Source organism: Aquarana catesbeiana, linkage group LG09 (genome assembly GCF_042186555.1).
Source record: "Aquarana catesbeiana isolate 2022-GZ linkage group LG09, ASM4218655v1, whole genome shotgun sequence".
In the NCBI taxonomy this organism is placed as follows: domain Eukaryota; kingdom Metazoa; phylum Chordata; class Amphibia; order Anura; family Ranidae; genus Aquarana; species Aquarana catesbeiana.
In genome coordinates this window covers 292,207,277-292,229,767 of record NC_133332.1, presented here as the reverse complement: position 1 = coordinate 292,229,767, position 22,491 = coordinate 292,207,277, and the positions used below count along the sequence as shown (strand labels likewise).

Below are 22,491 nucleotides of genomic sequence, written 5' to 3'. Positions count from 1 at the left end.
CCCCCCCCGATTAGTTTATACATATTTTTTTCTCACTCGCTTTATTTCATTGTTGTATGAAGATGCATGACTCGGCTGCTATTACCATGTGCCTAGTTCCATCTTTATTCATATTATTTACTACTTGTTTTGCTAGCGGCATTGTTCTGTTTAGAATGTGTGTAACCCCTCCTAACATGTTGACAGACTCCATTTGTATTTGGTCACATGGGCAACCTCGAAGAGTCAGGTGACCGTGGTGTAGATATGCCCACGTTATTGCTGGCTCTTCTGACACCGCGTCTGGGTTGCCTAGCGACCTGTACGTACCGCCCGCACGTGAAGGACGATGGTACCACGTGGGGCGGTCCGGGTGTCACTTGACGGCCGCGCGAGCACGTGTTGTGCTTTTTCGCGCTCTCCACATTTAGCATGTGGGGTTGCCGGGCAACCTCCACGTGCGCCTTTGACACTTCCGGGTTGCGGCGTTACATGCGGGAGCCCCGCACCGTTCCCGGGCTCCCAGCATGCACACCCCCTATGTGAAATCTGCCAATCACAGGTGATCTTAATGAGAGGGCCTGTTGATATTGGCAGAAAATTTCCAGTTCACTTTATCACAGGTACACTAATAGGCCCAGAGGAGGGGGCGGATCATATTCCATTAGATGACCCCTACCCCTGGCCAATAGAATTCACCATTGTTCAATGTTTGACAGCCCATTGGTCTTGGAATATGTTTGATTGTACATTCTATTTTATAAATATCGGCAGTGTTATGAGGGTCCCATTATGCCCCTGTTGAAGATCGTTTGGATCGAAACGCGTAGGGTGTTTTTTACTTACCCCATACACTGCTTTTATTCGTGATCACGTTTTATGCTTTTTGTTACTTGTACTGCGGTTTTTTAGCAATAAAAATATACGGAGTCACACTATGTGGAAGCATCCCTCTTTTCTCCACATGTTCTGGTACATCGAGGAACCACTTACCTGTGGATACCATCTTTGACCTAGTTCCATTGGACCGTGAGGGACATCTACGCCCGACAGAGGCTCCACCCTTGCCTCCATCACTCCACATTTCTGCCCTTGGTGGCACAAAGCTTTACCGATTCTATGCTTATGGCAGTAGAATCCAACTCATCCGGTAAGCGTATTCCATCTTTTCACTTATTTTGAAGATATCTGAGCACACCGTTGAGAAGCTGAATGAATTACCACACAGATCACTTACATTGATTGTGGACCTTTGTGTTTCAGCAACACGTCACTATTGGGACACTATGTTCATGTGCACAGAGATCACTCATACATGTGTTTTTTAACTTTCCTGATGGCCTTCACCCCAGCTAGAAGAGTGTCGGAGTTGGCAGCCCTTTCATGTAGAGAACCATACTTAATCCTTCAACACGACGAGGTGGTGTTGCGTCCTATGCCATCCTTCTTGCCAAAGGTGGTATCAGCCATTCATTTGAATCAGGACATTGTTTTGCCTTCTTTTTTCTCTCAGCCTCGTTCGGCGGAAGAGACTACTTTTTTCGTCATACTTGCCTGTAAAATCCTTTTCTTTGAATACATCACGGGACATAGAGGTTCCTCCCCTCTTTTGGGAGTTCAGTGCTTGCTACAAAACTAAAGTACTTCCTGTATGGGAGGGGTTATATAGGGGGCAGACTTCCTGTCTAAGACCTTTTGTCTACCAGTGTCCATCCACCTAAAGATGACGTATAACCCAGTAAGTAAGGAATAATAGCCCAGCTCGGTGTCCCGTGATGTATTCAAAGAAAAGGATTTTACAGGCAAGTATGATGAAAAAATCCTATTTTTTGGCTAATAAAAGTATCAGCAACCATCTCCTGGTGTCTGGTATTAGCAAGGATGCTTACATGGAAATGTTTTTAGAGTACAGATTCCCTTTTTAGCTTCTTGGATGTCTGCACCAAGCCCACTAGGAACAGCTATGGCATTCTGAGGAGGAGGAGTGGCTTCTTAGTTTTCTTTTTAAATGTTTCTACATGTGGGAGTTTATTACTATGTTTCCCCGAAAGTAAGACCTGCTGTGATATTCGGGGCTGCAATATTAGCCGAAGTTTAAAGTGGTTTTAAACGGCTATGCTCTCTATTACAGTAGTATATAATGTAAAAGGTTTGTGTTTCTGTAATCTAATAGAGTTAAATACCTTCAGTACAGTGGCACTCAGCTGATCTCCCGCTGCTCTCCTCTTCTCCCAGCGGGGCATTGCACACCCCCCCCCTGCAGCAGGAGCAGGGAAGACAGCTGACAGCTCAGGCGGGCCATGGAAGCTGATCTCCCGCTGCTCTCCCCTTCTCCCAGCTGTCAGTGGGGGATCTTGGGCGGCCCCCCTCTCTTTTCAGTGCTTGAAGCGGGGAAGACAGCTACAGCGGGTCACGGAAATGTCGAGCGGCGCTATAAGAAGGTATTTGACACAATAGATTACAGAAACGCATGCCTTATACATTATATACTACTGTAATAGAGAGGATTCTAGCAATTTACAACCACTTTTTACTATGTTCACACTGGGGATTCCTGTCAAGCAGGGAGGATGAGGGGGAGAGGAAACCACACATTACACATTAAATGGCAAGCCCTACCCCGAAAATAAATCCTACTGTGTTTTTGGTTGCCATAATTAATATAAGACCCCGTCTTATTTTCGGGGAAACACAGTAGCAGCATAGCCTAAATATTAAAAAAGAAAAAAATGTGGGAGAAAGATGTATAGTCCCTCTGAAAATGCAAAGTTCCTCTGCTGTTCTGTTTTTTTTTTTTTTTTTTGCGTTTTATTAGGCCTCATTCACATGGAGGTGCTAAAGCATACACATTTGCAAAAGGCAGTGTTTGGCAGCATGGGATGTACATGTGTTCTGTACATTCCCATTCATTTCCATTGGGACGCAGCGGCTCCATGACAAATTCTGGATGAACCCCCTCTGCACACTGCTATATACATTTTCTAGCAAACTTTGCAATGAAAAAAGGGTATTTTTAGTTTGCACATATTGCAGTACATGTTTAAGACTTGGCAACTGCATCAAAATAATTCCTCTTATGGCCAGTCCTACTCTGCTATGCAAATGCTATGGTGGACACAATGCCAACATGGGGCAAACAGACACAAGCATTTGAACACAGGTGTATAGCTGGTTTCTTTTACAGCAGCTGCACAAACACAGCCACTGTTCCCAATTTGACATTGGTGGGGTGTGTGTTCCCAAATGCAGACAGTGGGACACGCGCCTACACATATGTGAAAATGGGAGCATCGACTGTGTCACTTGTGCATCCCATTCGGGCAAACGTGGCCATTCACAGGGGGGTATGGTTTAGTGCGCCCATGTGAATGAAGCGCTAAACACAACTTTGTTTCACTGCCCCAGATAAGAGATTCTGACTTTCCTTATCCGGCTTGCTTGTTCGTGCCCCCCCCCCAAAAAAAAAAAACGATTAATTCCACTGGGATCTGCCCCCAACAACCAGGCAAGTTGCATATTCAGGTAGAGGTTCGGAATGGCACCCCCATATTTCACAAGCCTTAAGTGTTTTATTTTGAGAGAAGGTTTGCTTTCTGAAATTGTAGTGGGAGTTATGTAGTGAGAGTTTAAACAGCTATATAGTGAATTTTGTATAGTCTTTACTCAGTTCCCTGTGTTTATACTCTTCTTTCTTTCTTCAATAGACAAATGAAAACCTTGAACTCACAAATGGGCTGCAGAGTGAGCAGCATGTAAAGAAGGAATTGGCCAAGAGGCTGGGTCAGTTACAGGAAAGCTTGGGCGATTTTAAAGAGCAGGTGAGGCCGTCACCTGGAGAGACTATGAAGCAATCTGCTTGAATCACAGCAGGATTCACATTGTGACCATTTTTGTATTCTAGCTTGCTACAAGGGATCAAGAAGTTCAGCTGCTGACAGCCCAGCGAGATGAGATCTCTGCCCATCTTCAGCAATATGTAGCAGCCTACCAGCAAGTATCCATAGAGAAGGAGGAAATTCAAAGGCAATATCTGTTGCAGGCTCAGCTCATGGACAGGTTGCAGCATGATGAGGTGCAGGGAAAAGTCAATGTAGAAATGCACCTCAAGGAGCTACAGCACAGCAGAGTGAGTGTTAATTCATGGGAGATGCATACCGCTTTCCCACCCTCAGTAGATGAGACTTTCTAAAGCTTCCTCCAAGAAGCTCTTGATGTAGTAAAAGAAACACTGTGGAATCCACTTTGCATTGTATCTTAAAGTTGAAGTAAACCCTCCTATCCTTTTCAGCCATGGGAGCTGCTGCCATCTTGGCCTCTGTTTAAGATAACCTGCCATGGTACTGCACGTGTGTTCAGTTATGACACCAGCCATTGGATGGTTTGACAGCTTGGTTGAGAGCACAACCAATGTGACAGTTACATTCCCGGCACGTGCTGCAAATGTAACATTTTTTTTTTTTAAACTGTTAAATCGGTGGGTTTACTTCCGCTTTAAAGTAAAGTTCTACTTTTCCCAATGCTGGCATAGATTCAATTTGTCTTCCCACCTACACAATTTCTTTGGTGTTTCCAAAAAAATATCTGATATTTCTAGGTTTGAGACAACATGTGGCTCTTCTCCTGTCTCCTTACAATTTGACACTCATTTGTTTGGGCAGTTAACAGGTCCAATCCTTGCTGCAATGTGAGTGGAGGGTTTGGGGAGCACAGCCCCGTGTAACTTCCAGAGAATTAACTGATATTTCAGGTTTAAGAAAACGTGACACTTCTTATTTCTCTCTACCTTTTAGTACATGGCATCTGAATCGTCAGTTTCCAGGTTTAATTATTGCTGTCAATTGGGGGGTGCTGGGTTGTGTAATTTGTGACTTGCACGGGATCCTATTTGACCTGGCAGCTAATTTGAGGTGGTGGGAAAGGACATGTAAGTTGAGTGACATCTTGTTTTACTTTTCAGGAAAGTCTGGAACTTCTCACCAAAGAAAACCAGGAACTCCGAGCTCAGGTGCTGCAGATTCGCAGTGACTCAGACAGCAGAGTTCTGAGTAGGATGGAAGGTTAGTGACATTGTCCTTATAAGCATTAAATCCCAACTCTAGACAAAACTTTATCTAGTGCTGGATAGAATGGGGAAAGGGTTAGAACAACCTCTGTTGGACATTGATTACAATATGTTTCAAACTTAAAGCAGCCCTTAAGTATTTTTTTTTCTATTTTCCATCTATTAAATCTTCTGCCTTCGTTATTTTAATTTTGGATAGTAAAGCATTGTTTTTCTCCCAGTAAATACCTCATACAGCCCACTTCCTCTTTCTTGTCTGGTAAAAAGCCTAGGCTTCTGACATCATGCACAGCTCTCTCACTCTTGTGAGTTTGCCAAGAATGGATGGAGGGTGTAAATCCAGGAAGTGAACAGGCAGTAGCTTCAGCTGCCCACAGCTGAAATGGCTGCAGGCAGACTTGGTGGAGGGAGATTTCTGCACCATATTTGGCAAGTACAGAATCACAGTACATCTAAAATGATATGCAAAGTAGTTGGAGGAAAGCTTCAGAATGGCAAAGATGTTTTTATTACAAATTATGTGAGCAGACTGCAGTTTCTCTTTACGTTTTAACCATTCTTTGCTGCAGGAGATGGGGTGGAGAGCAAAGTGTATGAAGATGAGATCCCTAAGACATCACTGGATGTTCCTGAAGATTTTGAGACTCGAGAAGAGATGGTAAATTATGTTTTTTTGTGTTTGCTTTTGTCTGTGTAGTGTGTGTCTGTCTGTGTTCTCATCCTTTACTGAGAACATTACACAGTTACACATTATAAAGGCTGGTACTTTTACCTGTGGCTGAGTTGTGGAAAGACCGATGTGAATAGTGAGAACACAGAGTATAGAAACTCTATTAATTTTTTTTATATCTAAATGACTGAATTAGCACTTGTGACACAAGGATATTACATGCCCATTTAGGGCAGACTTTTCCTCTCTTCCTATTTAGCCTACAGAAAATGAAATGTAGGGAAATCCTCCCTAGTGAGACACAGATGGCAAAAACCTGATGGGGATTAACCTTTTACTACACTATTCAAACTGAAATATAGTGTCCTTGGGGAATTGGTATAGTCAGCTTTAGATTATTTTTTTTTTCTAAGCTTTCTCATAAATGGATCATGAATGTGAATCTGTTTCAATAGACTGAGCTGATTTCTGCAGACAGAGCCCAGATTGGCCAGTGTACTGAACTTGGCACAAGTCAGACCAGGTGGTGGATTGGCTCAGAACTGCATCTTCTATGTTTCTGCGTGTCAGAAGCCTCCATAAGGAAAGGGTTGCCTCTTGCTAGCAGGCATTGTTTTACTTGCTTTTCCTGATATTAATTGTACACAGGTTTTTTTTTTTTTTAATCCGGTTACTGCAGGGTCCCTTACCTTTTTAAGACATTTTCGGTTGTGAATCCTGCCATATGTCTGTATGTAAAAAAAAGTCTAACTTTGGGTCATTCTTGTTTTTTATGCTTTTCGGTTTATTGCCAACATTTTTGTTTTGAAACCAATGTGTAAATGGTTTATGTCCACAGATGACATTCCTTTCCTCTGCTATCTCTAAGTTACATGGAGAGCGGGATGAGGTAGAGAGGCAGCTCATGGAGCAGAAGAGAACCTGTAAGCAGCTCCTACAGGAGATATCAGAACTCCGAAAGCAGCAGCTGTCTCCTCCCCTCCATCACTCTGCAGGTATTACACAGATGTTCTTTCAAAATAGGGCTACCTCTGTCATTTTATGGGTAATTTTCTGCTTTATTACATTGTAGGTAGATATTAGAGTGTCTATGTATTGCAGTTTGCTTTATGCATTCACTGGGGACATTGTGTCCACTGTCCTAAGGTAGGAGCTTCTACCCCATAGGTCACCAAGTTAAAGAGGACCTTAACTGTGGCAGTTGTGCCAAAATAGGGGACTCGGGGCAAAGGACTAGTCACTAGTATTGTGCCAAAAAAACTAGGAAGAAAATGTGCATCTAGGCAAAGATTAAATAAAAACTCATATACAGTGGATATAAAAAGTCTTCACACCCCTGTTAAAATGTCAGGTTTCTGTGATGTAAAAAAATTAGAAAAAGATTAATCATTTCAGAAGTTTTTCCACCTTTTAATGTGACTGTACTGCACAACTCGTAAAACAAACTGAAACCTTTTTTTTTTTTTTTGGGGGGGGGGGGGGGGTAAAAATAAAAAACTAAAATAATGTGGTTGCATAAGTGTGCACACCCTCTTATAACTGAGGATGTAGCTGTGTTCAGGATTAAGCAATCACATTCAAACTCATGTTAAATAGGAGTCAGTACACCCCGGCCATCGTTTATAGTGCCTTTTGATTAAGCCCAAATTAAATTCAGCTGTTCTAGTAGGTCTTTCCTGACATTTTCGTAGTCGCATCCTACAGCAAAAGCCATGGTCTGCAGAGAACTTGCAAAGCATCAGAGGGATCTCACTGTTAAAAGGTATCAGTCAGGAGAAGGATACAAAAGAATTTCCAAGGCATTAGATATACCATGGAACACAGTGAAGTCAGTCGTCATCAAGTGGTGAAAATATAGCACAACAGTGACTACCAAGAACTGGACGTCCCTCAAAATTTATGAAAAGACAAGAAGAAAACTGGTCAGGGAGGCAGCCAAGAGGCCTACAGCAGCAATAAAGGAGCTGCAGGAATATCTGGCAAGTACTGGCTGTGTGGTACATGTGACAACAATCTCCCGTATTCTTCATATGGCTGGGCTATGGGGTAGAGTGGCAAGACGGAAGCCTTTTCTTACCAAGAAAAATATCCAAGCCTGACTAAATTTTGCAAAAACACAACGGAAATCTACCAAAATCATGTAGGAAAATGCATTATGGTCTGTTGAAACCAAGGTTGAACGTTTTGGCCATAATTCCAAAAGATATGTTTGGCGCAAATACAACACTGCACGTCACCAAAAGAACACCATACCCACAGTGAAGCATGGTGGTGGCAGCATTTTGCTTTGGGGCTGTTTTTCTTCAGCTGGAACAGGGGCCTTAGTCAAGGTAGAGGGAATTATGAACAGTTCCAAATATCAGTCAATATTGGCACAAAACCTTCAGGCTTCTGCTAGAAAGCTTAACATGAAGAGGAACTTCATCTTTCAGAATGACAATGACCCAAAGCATACATCCAAATCAACAAAGGAATGGCTTCACCGGAAGAAGAAAGTTTTGAAATGACACAGCCAGAGCCCTGATCTGAATCTGATTGAAAATCTGTGGGGTAATCTGAAGAGGGCTGTGCACAGGAGATGCCCTCACAATCTGACAGATTTGGAGTGTTTTTGCAAAGAAGAGTGGGCAAATATTGCCAAGTCAAGATGTGCCATGCTGATAGACTCGTACCCAAAAAGACTTGAGTGCTGTAATAAAATCAAAAGGTGCTTCAACGAAATGTATTTAAGGGTGTGCACACTTATGCAACCATATTATTTTAGTTTTTTTTATTTTTACTTCCCTCTGCCTAAAAGATTTCAGTTTGTTGTTCAGCTGAGTTGTACAGTTTATAGGTCACATTAAAGGTGGAAAAAGTTCTGAAATGATTTATCTTTGTCTCATTTTTTTTTTTTTACATCACAGAAACCTGACATTTTAACAGGGGGTGTGTAGACTTTTTATATCCACTGTATATAATGTGGGACGACAAACAGAAAAGTAGATATCCTTTCCAAACAAGTTCAATTAGAGTAATACTGTGTTGTGCTCAAACAAAATAGATGTACATAAAGTGGCAGTGCATAAATATAAATAACTGTAAAAATTAAATGAACACTAAACTATAAAGTGACTGTGCATGGAACCTTCTCTAATAGTAAAATAAAGTTACTGTGTTAAAAACGGATCATGGGTTAAGAATTAAAAATATCGTATATGAAAAAAATTAAGAAATAAGCTAAACAGAATTAGAAAAAATAAAAACTCACACAAAGTGTAGCCCAATGCTGACCTTTCTTCTAGGATTCAAAAGGCTTTGTGATGCCAACAGCACACACCTTCACCAGGAGTAGTAGAGTAAATACTCACCAATGCCCTATGACCGCCTTTACAGGTGGCCATACAGTGCTTTCTTGGGTGTTGATTTTGGACCCCACATCTCCAATAAGGCCACACCTCTGTTGATCAGAAACACCAGCACTAAAGCAGTATAAGAGTGATATTGCAGAAAGTGGTTCATTTAAGGCAAGCAACAAGTATAAGTATAAAACATAGTATAAAACATTTAATGTATATAAAAGTGCACCCACATAGATATAAACCAATGCGCTTGAAGAAAAAAAAAACACTTGTTTGGTGCGATGATATTCCAAGCTTGGACTACAGAAGCGCCTTCAAACTCTACAAGTGCCCTATCGGGTTGTTACTCCAGGGTTCCAGAATCTTTTTGAACTGTGTAATTTTATCATTGAGAATGGCTGAGAGTTTCTCGTTGATCATTATCCGTGATAGCTTGGCCTTAAACAGATCAAACAATATGGTTTTAAAGGTTTTCTTGTTATGTTGGCCACATATATTGCAACCTTTACAAAGAATTGTAATTCCCCCATGGTGTGGCTCAAGAAGGTATTTGTTTTTCTTATAAAAATGTATAAATTTTATTAAAGATGCAGTAAAATTGGGTTTTCTGTGTCCCCAATTTTACTGTATCTTTATTAAAATTTATACGTTTTTATAAGAAAAACAATTACCTTCTTGAGCCTTTAAAGTCCCACCCCATGGGGGAATTATTCTTGGTAAAGATTAATCATTTCAAACTGTATCATGGGGGACCTCCATGACTTGGCTATTGTGATGTGGGCCACTTAAAAGACAAGAGGTCAATTTACGCATTGTGAAGCTTCTAAAATTGGGCGGCCCATTAGGACCTCTTGTGGCTTCTTTTTTTAAGGTTCATGTTTAGATTTTTACAGTTAATTATATTCATGCACAATCACTTTATGTACATCTATTTTGTGCAACACAATATTACCCTAGTAATCACCAGTATTGCCTGTTGCCACTTTGCAGCTGTTCTTTTCACTGCTACTGACTTGCCATGCTTTGGTAAACACTGTCTGTGTGGAGGTGGCTATCTTGGTAAAGGGGCATGGCTTTGTTTCCTTATATCGGAGATGACTGGTAATCTGACGATTTGGTGGGGTTGTGATGGAGGAGTCTTGGAAAGCAAAGATCCATAGAACAAATATAGCAGAAACAGGGTGATCTGTGTACTGTAGGTCCTCATGTACATCTTTCTCTCCAGCCAAAAAGAAAGCTCTATTTGTGGTGGAAAAAAGGACATAAATTTTGTTTTGGTACAAGACCGCACGACTGTGCAATTGTCAAAGCGACGCAGTGCCGTATCGCAAAAAAATGGCCTGGTCATTAAGGGGGTAAATCCTTCCGGTCCTTAAGTGGTTAAATTAATAGACTGCTGGTTCAGGAAAGTAGAGGTTCTGCCATGGACACCTAATCATTTTTGTTGGAATTTGTGTTAGCTCCTGCTCCCAACATCTAGACCACATGTTCACTGTTCAAACAAATAGGGAGTGAGACTAAAAACAGCCCTCAACTACGCCCAAGTATGTAGATGACTTTTGTCTGACTTCATTAGCTACATGCCTGTTCCAATTTAGTTAGTCAAAGTTAATAGGCCAGAGACTGCCAGGTAGGATGTCAGATCCCTCAGTACAGACTCCTTTTACAGGCTGCAAATCACTGAACAACCTCAGTCATTTTTGAAGACTTTATTTACATAGATCCACTCCCCACTCACCCCCTCCCACCCCACAGATCACCTTCAGCAATCTCCATTTTGCTCACTATAATAAAAATGTGTTGTTTCCAAAGGTGTGTTTTTCACATCCCACTCAACTTCTACATTTTATGAAATCTTAATTGTACTTCACTGTGTAGTTTCTTGTAACCATAGAAGCTGTGGAGTTGATGTCTTTATGTGTTACATGATGTTCTTTGTGTGGGTGAAAAATTACTTCTTGCAATAATGTGATTTATGAGCTGATTGTGTAACGTAAATGTACCAGCAGTGACGTTCTGTAATGTGACAGTATTTGTTGTCTCTCCTTGTTTACAGAGCTCAGTGTGGAGAGCGTCCCCCGAGAGGTGTATGATGCTCTTCAGAGTGCTATGGAAAAGTTACAGGTATGAGCTTCTCTGTTCCCAATTCTGAAATTACCAATTATATATTCCTTATATAGTCACAGTATTCTCATACAAAGTTCACCAATGGCTATGAACAGACCTGTCTCTTATATGCCCTGTACAGCACTATGGCCTTGCAGCACTGGGCTCCTAAATGATATTCTGACCTGGAGTCCTGTACATAAAATTTAGTGTGATTTTGTTGTACTCCTCCCAACAGACATAGTAGGAGGCTTCTTGTGTTAAAAATCTGGCTGGTGAGTTTGTGTTCCTTAGTACAGCCCATAGCTTCCCCTTCTGCTCCGAGTCGGAAGTGTTTGGCATCACTGTTTCAGCACTTTTAACTGGAAGAAAGTCAAATGTGCTATGCTAGAAGTGAGAAATATCAAAAGCTCTGCAGCATGACTGTAAAATACAGTTGTAAAGAGGAACTTCAGCTTATTTTTTTTTTTTTTTAACTACGCATCTATAATCTACTGTAGCTGCTGACTTGTAAAAACCAGGTACTTACCTGCGGTTCAGCAATATCTTCCCACAGCTAGTTCTTACCGTTAAAGTTCACTGGTGTTACCATATTGCATACAGAAGCTGGCTGTTGGTTCCTGAGGAAATATAGCCGGCTTTCAACTACGCATGTGTGAGCTCACGCAGCACTTGTGAGTGGTCCTGCAGCCTCCTGGGACATGTGACCTGTCCCAGGAGGCTGCCGGAGGATGTGGGGCAAGGTATGTCCTGCTTATCTAGGTGAGGATTGTGGAAGTGGGAGCAGATACCAAAAAATTTACCTATAACTTGGTTACAGGCTGGGAGGGTTACAGGCTGGGAGGGAAGAAGGCAGGAACCAGTGGGACTTCAGTTTTTGAGTGAAGTTCCACTTTAAATACAGTACTTAAAGCAGCGTTCCACCCAAAAGTGGAACTTCCGCTCGTTTTACTCCCCCCCCCTCCCCTCCAGTGACACATTTGGCACCTTTTTGGGGGGGGGGGGGGGGGGGGGACAGGATATCCTGCAGTGTTAATTTTGGCAGCAAATTTCTATTTAGTTTTAGTCTTAGGACTAAAATGGCATTTTAGTTTTAGTCCCATTTTAGTCTTTTGCAGTTGTTTTAGTTTTAGTTGTATTTAGTCGACTAAATCTCTGGTACATTTTAGTCGACTAAAACTCATTTTAGTTGTTTAATATCTATTAGGTGTAATTAAATTGTAATGCATTAGTTAACATTTCTCTACAATTTCCAAACTCATATACTGCTGGAGTGAAAAATCTAATATGTTATTTATTATGGCGTTGAGGTATGAACATGCGCTACAGACCAATGTTAATTTTGTAGTCAAATTTCAATTTAGTTTTAGTCTTAGTCTTTTGACTAGAATGGCATTTTAGTTTTAGCCTCATTTTAGTCTTTTGACTAAAATGCCATTTTAGGTTTAGTCGTATTTTAGTTAACTAAAATAATCATTTAGTCGACTAAAATGTTTTAGTCGACGAAATTAACACTGGTATCCTGTTCCCACTTCCCGGAGCCTCAGCCACGGGTATTGACATCACTGCCCGGGCTCCTTCCTCCTTCCTCGGCTGCTGGGCCAGTAGGCGAGAGAAGAGGAGCCTCGTGAATGCGCAGTAGGGTTCCTGGCGTTGAAGCCGTAAGGCTTCCCTGCTGGGACTCCCTTACTCACAATGGAGGCGACATACACTTGACGGCTGCTGGAAACATCGACTGCGGTGCTAACATCGCTGGACTCCAGGACAGGTAAGTGTCTGATTATTAAAAGTCAGCAGCTGCAGTATGTGCAGCTGGTGGCTTTTAATTTTTGCAGCGGTAGGTAGACCTCCGCTTTATCTAACTCCAACCATTATTATTTTTTTTTAACTTTGAGCTGAGTGGAAGACCAGCTAAATATTTTTGCTGTCAATTTAAAAAACGTGGCCATGCAGGGCTCTGTTCACACAGTTGCATCATTCATTCAGAGTTCTGTTGATGAATGAACTGCAAGTACTGTCATCCCACCGCTGCCATTGGCTTGTAGTTCAGTGAACTGTGAGGATGCTGGTGAGCGCTCTTGTAGTAAGTAATACTAAAGTCGTCTCCTCTTTTCTTTAAAAACAACAAACATGTTATACTTACCTGCCCTGTGTAGTGGATTTGCACAGAGCAGCCAAGAGCCTCCTCTTCTCGGGTCCTCCTTCAGTGCTCCTGGCTGCTCCCTCCTGTCGAGTGCCCCCACAGCATGCAGCTTGCTGTGGGGGCTCCCGAGCCGAGCCGCAGCTCCCTGTATACATTCAGTCACAGAGCCGCAGTTTGGCCCGCCCCGTCCCTCTGGCTGACTGACTTTGACAGCAGTGGGAGCCAATGGTGCCGCTGATGTCTCAGCCAATTGGCAGGGACAGTCCCGGACAGCTGAGGCACTCATGGACAGAGATGGGGCTCAGGTAAGTATTAGAGGGGGCTGCTGCACACAGAAGGTTTTTTTTATCTTGGATTAAGAAAAAAAAAAACCTTCTGCCTTTTATAATCACTTTAATTGATTCTTCCTGCAATTCAGAAACTGCCTGTGCCCGTATCTAAGGTATGGGCAGATAATGTACTGAGAGTCTGCAAGATCCTGGCATTGCACTCTCGATCTGCTGATCACAGGTGCAATGCTTAACGGGCTCCAGTGTGTAAAAAAAGATGTAAAAAATAAATGCACTTTTCTTTACGTGCTAAAACGAGACCGGTTTTGGTAAAGTTGATCTGTAATTTAGTTTCTTGCACAGATCCTGTGTTTTGAATGAGGTTTGAATGCACTTTAGTTCTATATGTATGCCATTATAAAGAGCGTATTAAAGACAAATACATATTAAATAGCTTGTAAAACAGAGTCTCTGGGTATGTTCTGTAGAAGGTGCTCTTGTCAATAATTTTTTTTTTTTTTTTATTATTACATGTAAAAGTATGGTCTTTGGCGACTTAACCTTTCTGTCATGCATGTTTTCTTTGTTGGTAAATACCTGGTTGATCCTGCTTTTTCACTGGACCTTCCTATTCCAAGTGACAATGCTATAGCGGGCAATCCTCCCTGACCTCCAGTATCAGTCTCAGTGTGCATGTTCTGCCAGATGCCTGTTTGGAAGCCATTTCGCTTCTTCCTTTCTGCTTTGTAAGCTGGCCCTTGTGACTCTATAATAGACTGCTGTGCTGCTCCAGCAGGTTGACGGACCTCTTCCCTGCTATTTGTCCCACCTAAAATTTTGTTTCAGATTGTGGGGCTCCACAATGTTTATCAGAGGTCTGGTCAGTTGGTGGAATTGTCACATGACTGTAGTATAGGGGAATATCAAATGTGCCATTTGCTAGAGGTGCACGATTCTGGCTAAAATGAGAACCACAATTTTTTTGCTTGGAATAAAGATCACGATTCTCGCGACGTAACATCTTTCACCGTATACAAAAAAATTGGGCTAACTTTACTGTTTCGTTCCATTTTATTTTTTTTTTTTATTCATCAAAGTGTATTTTTTCCAAATTGCATTTGAAAGACCATTGTGCAAATACAGTGTGACATAAAATAGTGCAACAGCTGCCATGTTATTCTCTAGGTTCTCTGCTAAAAATTAAGATGGGGGGGGTGAGGAATCACGTTTTTAAAACTTTAACCACTTCAGTCTCTGAAGAACTTACCCCCTTCCTGACCAGGCCATTTTTTGCGATATGGCACTGCGTTGCTCTAACTGACAATTGTGCGGTCATGCGGCGTTGTACCCAAACAAAATTGACATCCTTTTTTTCCCCCACAAATAGTTTTCTTTTGGTGGTGTTTGAATCACCCCTGCAGTTTTTATTTTTTGCACTATAAACAAAAAAGGAGTGACAATTTTGAAAAAAAAGCAATATTTTTTGCTATAATAAATATCCCCAAAAAATATCTAAAAAAACTAATTTCTTCCTCAGTTTAGATCGATATGTATTCTTCTACATATTTTCAGTAATAAAAAAAAAAATCGCAATAAGCGTATATTGATTGGTTTGTGCAAAAGTTATAGCGTCTACAAAATAGGGGATAGATTTATGGCCTTTTTTTTTTTTTTTTTTTTTTTTTTACTAGTAATGGTGGCCATCTGCGATTTTTATCGGGACTGCGACATTGCAGTGGACAGATCGGACACTTTTGACACTATTTTGGGACCAGTGACATTTATACAGCGATCAGTGCTATAAATAACCATTGATTACTGTATAAATGTCATTGGCAGGGAAGAGGCCAACACTAGGAGGCGATAAAGGGGTTAAATGTGTCCTAGGGAGTGATTCTATCTGTGCGGGGATGGGACTGCCTGGGGGAGGAGAGAGTTTGTTGTTCCTAAGCATTCCTCCTCACCCCTGACAGCACTGAGATCTGTCCGTTTACATTGACAGATCTCCGTTCTATTCTTCTCCAGAGCAATCTCAGGTACCCGTCGGCCGTCACGTGGGCGTGCACGCCCCCTATACTCCTTAAAGCGTCTGCCGTACAGCTACGGCGATTCGTGCAGGAGTGCCATTGTGCCGCCGTCATTCGACGGTGGGCGGTCGGAAAGTGGTTAATGATTAATCGTGCAGCTCTAGCATTTGCACATTATTTGAATGTCCTTTAGAGACAGTGGTTTTAAAGAGGAGGTCCAGCCTCCTTCAGAAAAGAAAATTAAGTCAGCAGCTACAAATACCGTAGCTGCTGACTTTAAATATTAGAACACTTACCTGTCCAGGGTTCCCGCGATGTCGACCCCCCCCCCCAGCCAATTTTTCCATAGACTCGTGTGCTGCCGCCACCACCATTGCTTGTAAGGAAAACCGGCAGTGAAGCCTTGTGGCTTTACATCTGGTTCCCTACTGTACATACGCGAAGAGCTACGTAGAGGGTTCTTTACTGTAAGAGCGGCAAGGATGTGGAGTTCAGCGGTGGTCTCAGCGGGGAGCATCGATCGTTTCATGAAACTATTAGATAAGCACCTGAACGACCGCAACATACAGGGATATACAATGTAATACTGACATATAATCACACACATAGGTTGAACTTGATGGACTTGTGTCTTTTTTCAACCTCACCTACTATGTAACTACCCTGTTTCCCCGAAAATAAGACCTAACGTGATTGTCGGTGATGGCTGCAATATAAGCCCTACCCCCCAAATAAGCCCTTGTTCTTATTTTCATTGTAGGGCTTATTTTGGGGAAACAGGGTAGGGCTTATTTGGGGGGTAGGGCTTATATTGCAGCCATCACTGACAATCACGCTAGGTCTTATTTTCGGGGAAACCGGGTATGTAACGTTGTGAATGGCCCGGTGACGGGGGAAGGAGAAGGACTTGCCTAATTGGATATAAATTGGAAGGGTTATTTAGGTAGGTCCTCCATATTGCATCATTTTGGTAAATCTAATGGAGGGTGGACAGAGACTTTACAAACCAATTTATAGCCATTATGGCCAGCTTTTGCAAAACCACAGTTAAAAATGTTGGCTTGATTCTATTATGAGACACGTGTGTGTTTGTGTGATAGAATGCTGCTGAAGGATCCACTCTGGCACTATATATTGTAATGGCTTTGAACACTATGTGTGTTTCTGATTTCTTACTGTCCAGTAGATACATTTAATTCTCTGCCTGTGTTTGTTCCCAGTTTCGATTCACCAGCCTGATGCAGGAGCGGGTGGAACTTAAAGAACGGGTGGAAGAGTTGGAGCATCGTTGTATCCAGCTGTCGGGAGAGACAGACACAATTGGTTTGTGCTTGTTTTGCTTCTCTTTAACAAATCATGGGAGAGAGAGTAATAACTGATTCTGTTCAAGAGTTCAGCAGTGGCCGCCTCCAGGTATAATGTGTTATTGTTGGTGCATGTCATTGCCTGTGCACCAATCTTTTTATAACTTAAATTCTTGACTAAACTTATACAATCTTATCTTTAAGGGTCCTTTCACATGGGCAATCCGCCCAGTGGACTCCGCTTTGCTCAGCGAGGAATCGATCCGCTGATCCCCGCTGTGCAGGCGGATGACAGGTCTGTCTATACTCACTGTGCTGAGATGGACCTATCAGAGCCCCCTCTCTTCTATGGGGAGATCGGATGAAAACGTACCACCTGTCAATTTTCATTTGATCCTTCAGATGGATGGAAAATAGCGTCACCATCTGTCTGGATTTCATGGACAGGATCGGATCGTGTGTCAGCGGACATGTCACCACTGAATGAAGGCTCCGATCGGGTTTGCCTGAAAAACGGACAGGCAGACCTAATCAAAAAAACCTGTGTGAAAGGGACCTAAGTGGGCGTAAACCTCAGTCATGGAATCTAAGCAAAGCACATATGTCTGTAGTGTTTACTTATCTCTCCAAAGCTCTAAGGCAGGCCATACATGGTGTGAATTTTTTTCCTGCAATCACAGGTTGCAGGAAAGAAAGTTGCACGGTTTCCCGATCAACACGGACAGTGCTGACGGAAATCCCTCTTGCCAAGCAATTGTCTGCTCCCCAGAAGGCAGTTGGATATGCCCTGGATCAACGATCTATGGAGTTATTTTCTCTAATGCCTCGTACACACGGTCGGATTTTCCGACAGAAAATGTGTGATAGGACCTTGTTATGGGAAATTCCGACCGTGTGTGGGCTCCATCACACATTTTCCATCGGATTTTCCGACACACAAAGTTTGAAAGCAGGCTATAAAATTTTCCGACAACAAAATCCGTTGTCGGAATTTCCGATCGTGTGTACACAAATCCGATGCACAAAGTGCCACGCATGCTCAGAATAAATAAAGAGGTGAAAGCTATTGGCTACTACCCCGTTTATAGTCCCGACATACGTGTTTTACGTCACTGCGTTCAGAATGATCGGATTTTCCGACAACTTTGTGTGACCGTGTGTATGCAAGGCAAGTTTGAGCCAACATCTGTCGGAAAAAAATAGGATTTTGTTGTCGGAATGTCTGATCAATGTCCGACCGTGTGTACGGGGCATAAGGCTTCATGTACGCGGGACATTTTTACAACTTCTGAATGATTTAACTTGACAGATAGTAACCCACGTTCAAAACGTCCATTTTGCTGCGTTTACATGCCGCATTTAGCGGCGTTTGCGTTATAGAAGCGTTTTTTTTTTTTTATTATAAAATATTTATCATTTTTTTATTATAATATATTATTATTTTTTTTATTATATAGTAGTAATTTTTTTTTTTTTTTTTAAATGGCCAAAAATAAAAAACGCCTCTAAACGAAACAGGAGTTGCCACGTTTAGTAGCATTTGGCGCTTGAAATGCCTCTAAACTCAGCTGCTGAACCCGTTGTTTTGCGTTGAAGTGATTTATAAACAACCCCGTGTACACGTACTGATAAAATAACACAGAGGAGAGTTCAGGAGCAATTGAAAAAAATGCCCAACTGCTCCTAAAACGTCAGTTTAGCAGCAGCAGTGTACATGAGGCCTAAGTGTCTATATCCAGTTATGTTTTGTTCATTTAGGAATGCATCAACATCTTTTTTAAAACAATCTACTGAGCTGGCTAAAATCAATTCTTGAGGGAGTCTGTTCCACATTTTCACATTTCTTACTGCAGTGGTTCCCAACCAAAGTCCTCAAGTACCCCCAACAGGGCATGTTTTGGGAATTCTAAGCCATTGACTCTGACTTAAAGCACCTGTGCAAGATAAAGCAAAAACCTGCAAACATGGCCTGTTGGGGGTACTTGAGGACAGGGTAGAAAACCACTGTCTTACTGTGAAAAAGCCTTTCCATATGTGAAGGTTACATTTTCCTCCAAACAAGGAGTGCCCTCTTGTCCTTTGTAATGACTTGAAATACATAATGCTACACCAAGTTCACTATATGGACCACTTATGTATTTATACCCTCCTTAATCTCATGTGAGAATAAATTCGGTTCAGCTAATCTTTCCTTATAGCAGAGCTACTCCAGGCATCTTATCAGTTTGGTTCCCTTTTTACAGTTAATGCATTTAATATAGGGGGGGGCACATAACATGATATGTATGATATCTAGAGCAGTGTTTCTCAACGCCAGTCCTCAAGGCACCCCAACAGGTCATGTTTTCAGGCTCTCCATTATTTTGCACAGTTGATTTGATCAGTTTCACTGCCTTAGTAATTACCACAGCTGTTTCATCTGAGGGAAATCCTGAAAACATGACCTGTTGGGGCGCCTTGAGGACTGGAGTTGAGAAACACTGATCTAGAGCATGTTGCATTGTCCAATGACTAATCCACCTCGAAGGTGTAGATGGGGAAGTTGAATCAGATTTTTTTTTTTTTTTTTTTTTTTTTTTTTGGTTCAACTCGTTGAATGTACAAAAAAACGGGCCCATCAATGGCCAGCTTTACTCAGGTCTATGCAGAACGCAGATCATTCAGATTTCTTAGCCCAGCTTCTGCTCTTATCTAGAGGTGTTCTGCTGCAACTGGAAAATCTGAAATACTCTTTATGTAATAATAAATAAATATATATACATACAGTGGGGACGGAAAGTATTCAGACCCCCTTACATTTTTCACTCTTTGTTATATTGCAGCCATTTGCTAAAATCATTTAAGTTCGTTTTTTTTCCTCGGTAATGTACACACAGCACCCCATATTGACAGAAAAACATAGAATTGTTGACATTTTTGCAGATTTATTAAAAAAGTAAAACTAAAATATCACATGGTCCTAAGTATTCAGACCCTTTGCTCAGTATTTAGTAGAAGCACCCTTTTGATCTAATACAGTCATGAGTCTTTTTGGGAAAGATGCAACAAGTTTTTCACACCTGGATTTGGGGATCCTCTGCCATTCCTCCTTGCAGATTCTCTCAAGTTCTGTCAGGTTGGATGGTAAACGTTGGTGGACAGCCATTTTTAGGTCTCTCCAGAGATGCTCAATTGAGTTTAAGTCAGGGCTCTGGCTGGGCCATTTAAGAACAGTCATGGAGTTGTTGTGAAGCCACTCCTTCATTATTTTAGCTGTGTGCTTATGGTCATTGTCTTGTTGGAAGGTAAACCTTCAGCCCAGTCTGAGGTCCTGAGCACTCTAGAGAAGGTTTTCGTCCAGGATATCCCTGTACTTGGCTGCATTCATCTTTCCCTCGATTGCTACCTGTCATCCTGTCCCTGCAGCTGAAAAACACCCCCACAGCATGATGCTGCCACCACCATGCTTCACTGTTGGCACTGTATTGGACAGGTGATAAGCAGTGCCTGGTTTTCTCCACACATACCGCTTAGAATTAAGGCCAAAAAGTTCTGTCTTGGTCTCATCAGACCAAAGAATCTTATTTCTCACCATCTTGGAGTCCTTTAGGTGTGTTTTTTTTTTTTTTTTTTTTTTTTTTAGCAAACTCTATGCGGGCTTTCAAGTGTCTTGCACTGAGGAGAGGCTTCCGTCGGGCGTCTCTGCCATAAAGCCCTGACTGGTGGAGGGCTGCAGTGATGGTTGACTTTCTACAACTTTCTCCCATCTCCCGACTGCATCTCTGGAGCTCAGCCACAGTGATCTTTGGGTTTTTCTTTACCTCTCTCACCAAGGCTCTTCTCCCCTGATAGCTCAGTTAAGTCGGACGGCCAGCTCTAGGAAGGGTTCTGGTCGTCCCAAACGTCTTCCATTTAAGGATTATGGAGGCCACTGTGCTCTTAGGAACCTTAAGTGCAGCAGAAATTTTTTTGTAAATTTGACCAAATCTGTGCCTTGCCACAATTCTGTCTCTGAGCTCTTCAGGCAGTTCCTTTGACCTCATGTTTCTCATTTGCTGTGACGTGCACTGTGAACTGTAAGGTCTTATATAGACAGGTGTGTGGCTTTCCTAATCAAGTCCAATCCGTATAATCAAACACAGCTGAACTCAAATGAAGGTGTAGAACCATCTCAAGGATGATCAGAAGAAATGGACAGCACCTGAGTTAAATATATGAGTGTCACAGCAAAGGCTCTGAATACTCAGGACCATGTGATATTTCAGTTTTTCTTTTTTAATCTGCAAAAATGTCAGCAATTCTGTTTTGATTTTAGCAAATGATTTTAGCAAATGGCTGCAATATAACAAAGAGTGAAAAATTTAAGGGGGTCTGAATACTTTCCGTCCCCACTGTACATACATACTGCCCACAACTTTAAATGTGAGTGGAAAATGAGGGCATGCGAGCTGGGCTGCCTGGATTAAGGGGACAAGCACTGCCAGCGGGTGGGGTTGATCGGGAGCCGTTCTCCCAGTGATCGCCCCGGTGGAAGAGAGCATGGAGGAAGAGGAGAGCCACGGGTTTACCGAGCAGTATAGCGCACTGTTACAGCTTACATTGAAATTGCCTCCGCTCTGTTCGCCGTCACACACAGCCTGCCTCCTTCTAACCCCACGCCTGTGATAGACAGAATGCAGGTCCAATGCTGGGATGTGTTCCGTCTATCACAGGTGCGGAGTCAGGAGGCTGCAATGTTGGGCACGGTGAGGCTGCATTGACGGGCATGGGTCTCGCTGCATTGATGGGCACTTGTGAGGCTGTGCTGTGGGGAATTGATAAACTTGTTCGTAATTATTTTAATTCTAATTTTATTTTAATTCTGCATAAAACATTTAAGTGTCATTTCATAAGATCATTTTATGAGGGCGTGATAAGGGGCGGGGTTGGGCGGGGCAACTGGTGGCGAGTAACCCTTGAGGCCTGGCTAGTAGCTCAGGACTTGAAATTTTGAGCCCTGTATGTATGTATGTATGTGTACATGTGTATATATCTATCTAGATATATATATTTATTTATTTTATCAATACCTTTAACTTGTTTAGCTCATTCGGATACAGCAACACTCATATAGTATGGTTACACCTTTTGTAAAGATATGGAGCTGCAGACCCTTCTCCATTTAAACTTGAAGTCCCCTGTCTGTGCTAATCAAAAAAAATGACAGTGGCACTGTGTTATGAAATGATTCTCTGTCTCTACAGGGGAATACATTGCACTTTATCAGAGTCAGAGAGCCATCCTGAAACAGCGTCACACAGAAAAGGAGGAGTACATAAGTCGACTGGCTCAGGACAAGGAGGAGATGAAGGTGAGGGATCCTGGCACTTGATTGGTTTCCCTCCCTGTACTGTACTATGTGTAATCGACCTCTGCACTCTTCTCTTCTCTGCCCAGGCCAAATTACTGGAGCTGCAGGTTTTGGTCATGAGGCTGGTGGGTGAGAGGAATGACTGGTACAAGAAGTATGTAGAAGCAACAGGAGGTTTTAAAGACGTGGATCCAGCTCTCAATACTGAAAAACCAATGGATCTGGGTGCAGCAGATGGAGAAGGTAAGGCTGAATTCAAAC

The 22,491-nt window shown here is 42.2% G+C and overlaps 1 protein-coding gene across 10 annotated transcripts in view; it reads left to right on the top strand.

Moving 5' to 3' along the window:
* The window catches only part of GOLGA2 (golgin A2), a 147,729-nt gene that overhangs the window by 103,684 nt on the left and 21,554 nt on the right, over window positions 1-22,491 (top strand). For all 10 annotated transcript variants that reach the window (XM_073600441.1, XM_073600440.1, XM_073600436.1 and 7 more), the window contains 9 exons: window positions 3,684-3,797; window positions 3,881-4,105; window positions 4,937-5,036; window positions 5,611-5,699; window positions 6,550-6,706; window positions 11,109-11,176; window positions 16,818-16,920; window positions 22,124-22,230; window positions 22,317-22,473. In XM_073600441.1, the coding sequence (XP_073456542.1) occupies window positions 3,684-3,797; window positions 3,881-4,105; window positions 4,937-5,036; window positions 5,611-5,699; window positions 6,550-6,706; window positions 11,109-11,176; window positions 16,818-16,920; window positions 22,124-22,230; window positions 22,317-22,473 (1,120 nt within the window). The remainder of the gene's footprint in view (window positions 1-3,683; window positions 3,798-3,880; window positions 4,106-4,936; window positions 5,037-5,610; window positions 5,700-6,549; window positions 6,707-11,108; window positions 11,177-16,817; window positions 16,921-22,123; window positions 22,231-22,316; window positions 22,474-22,491) is intronic.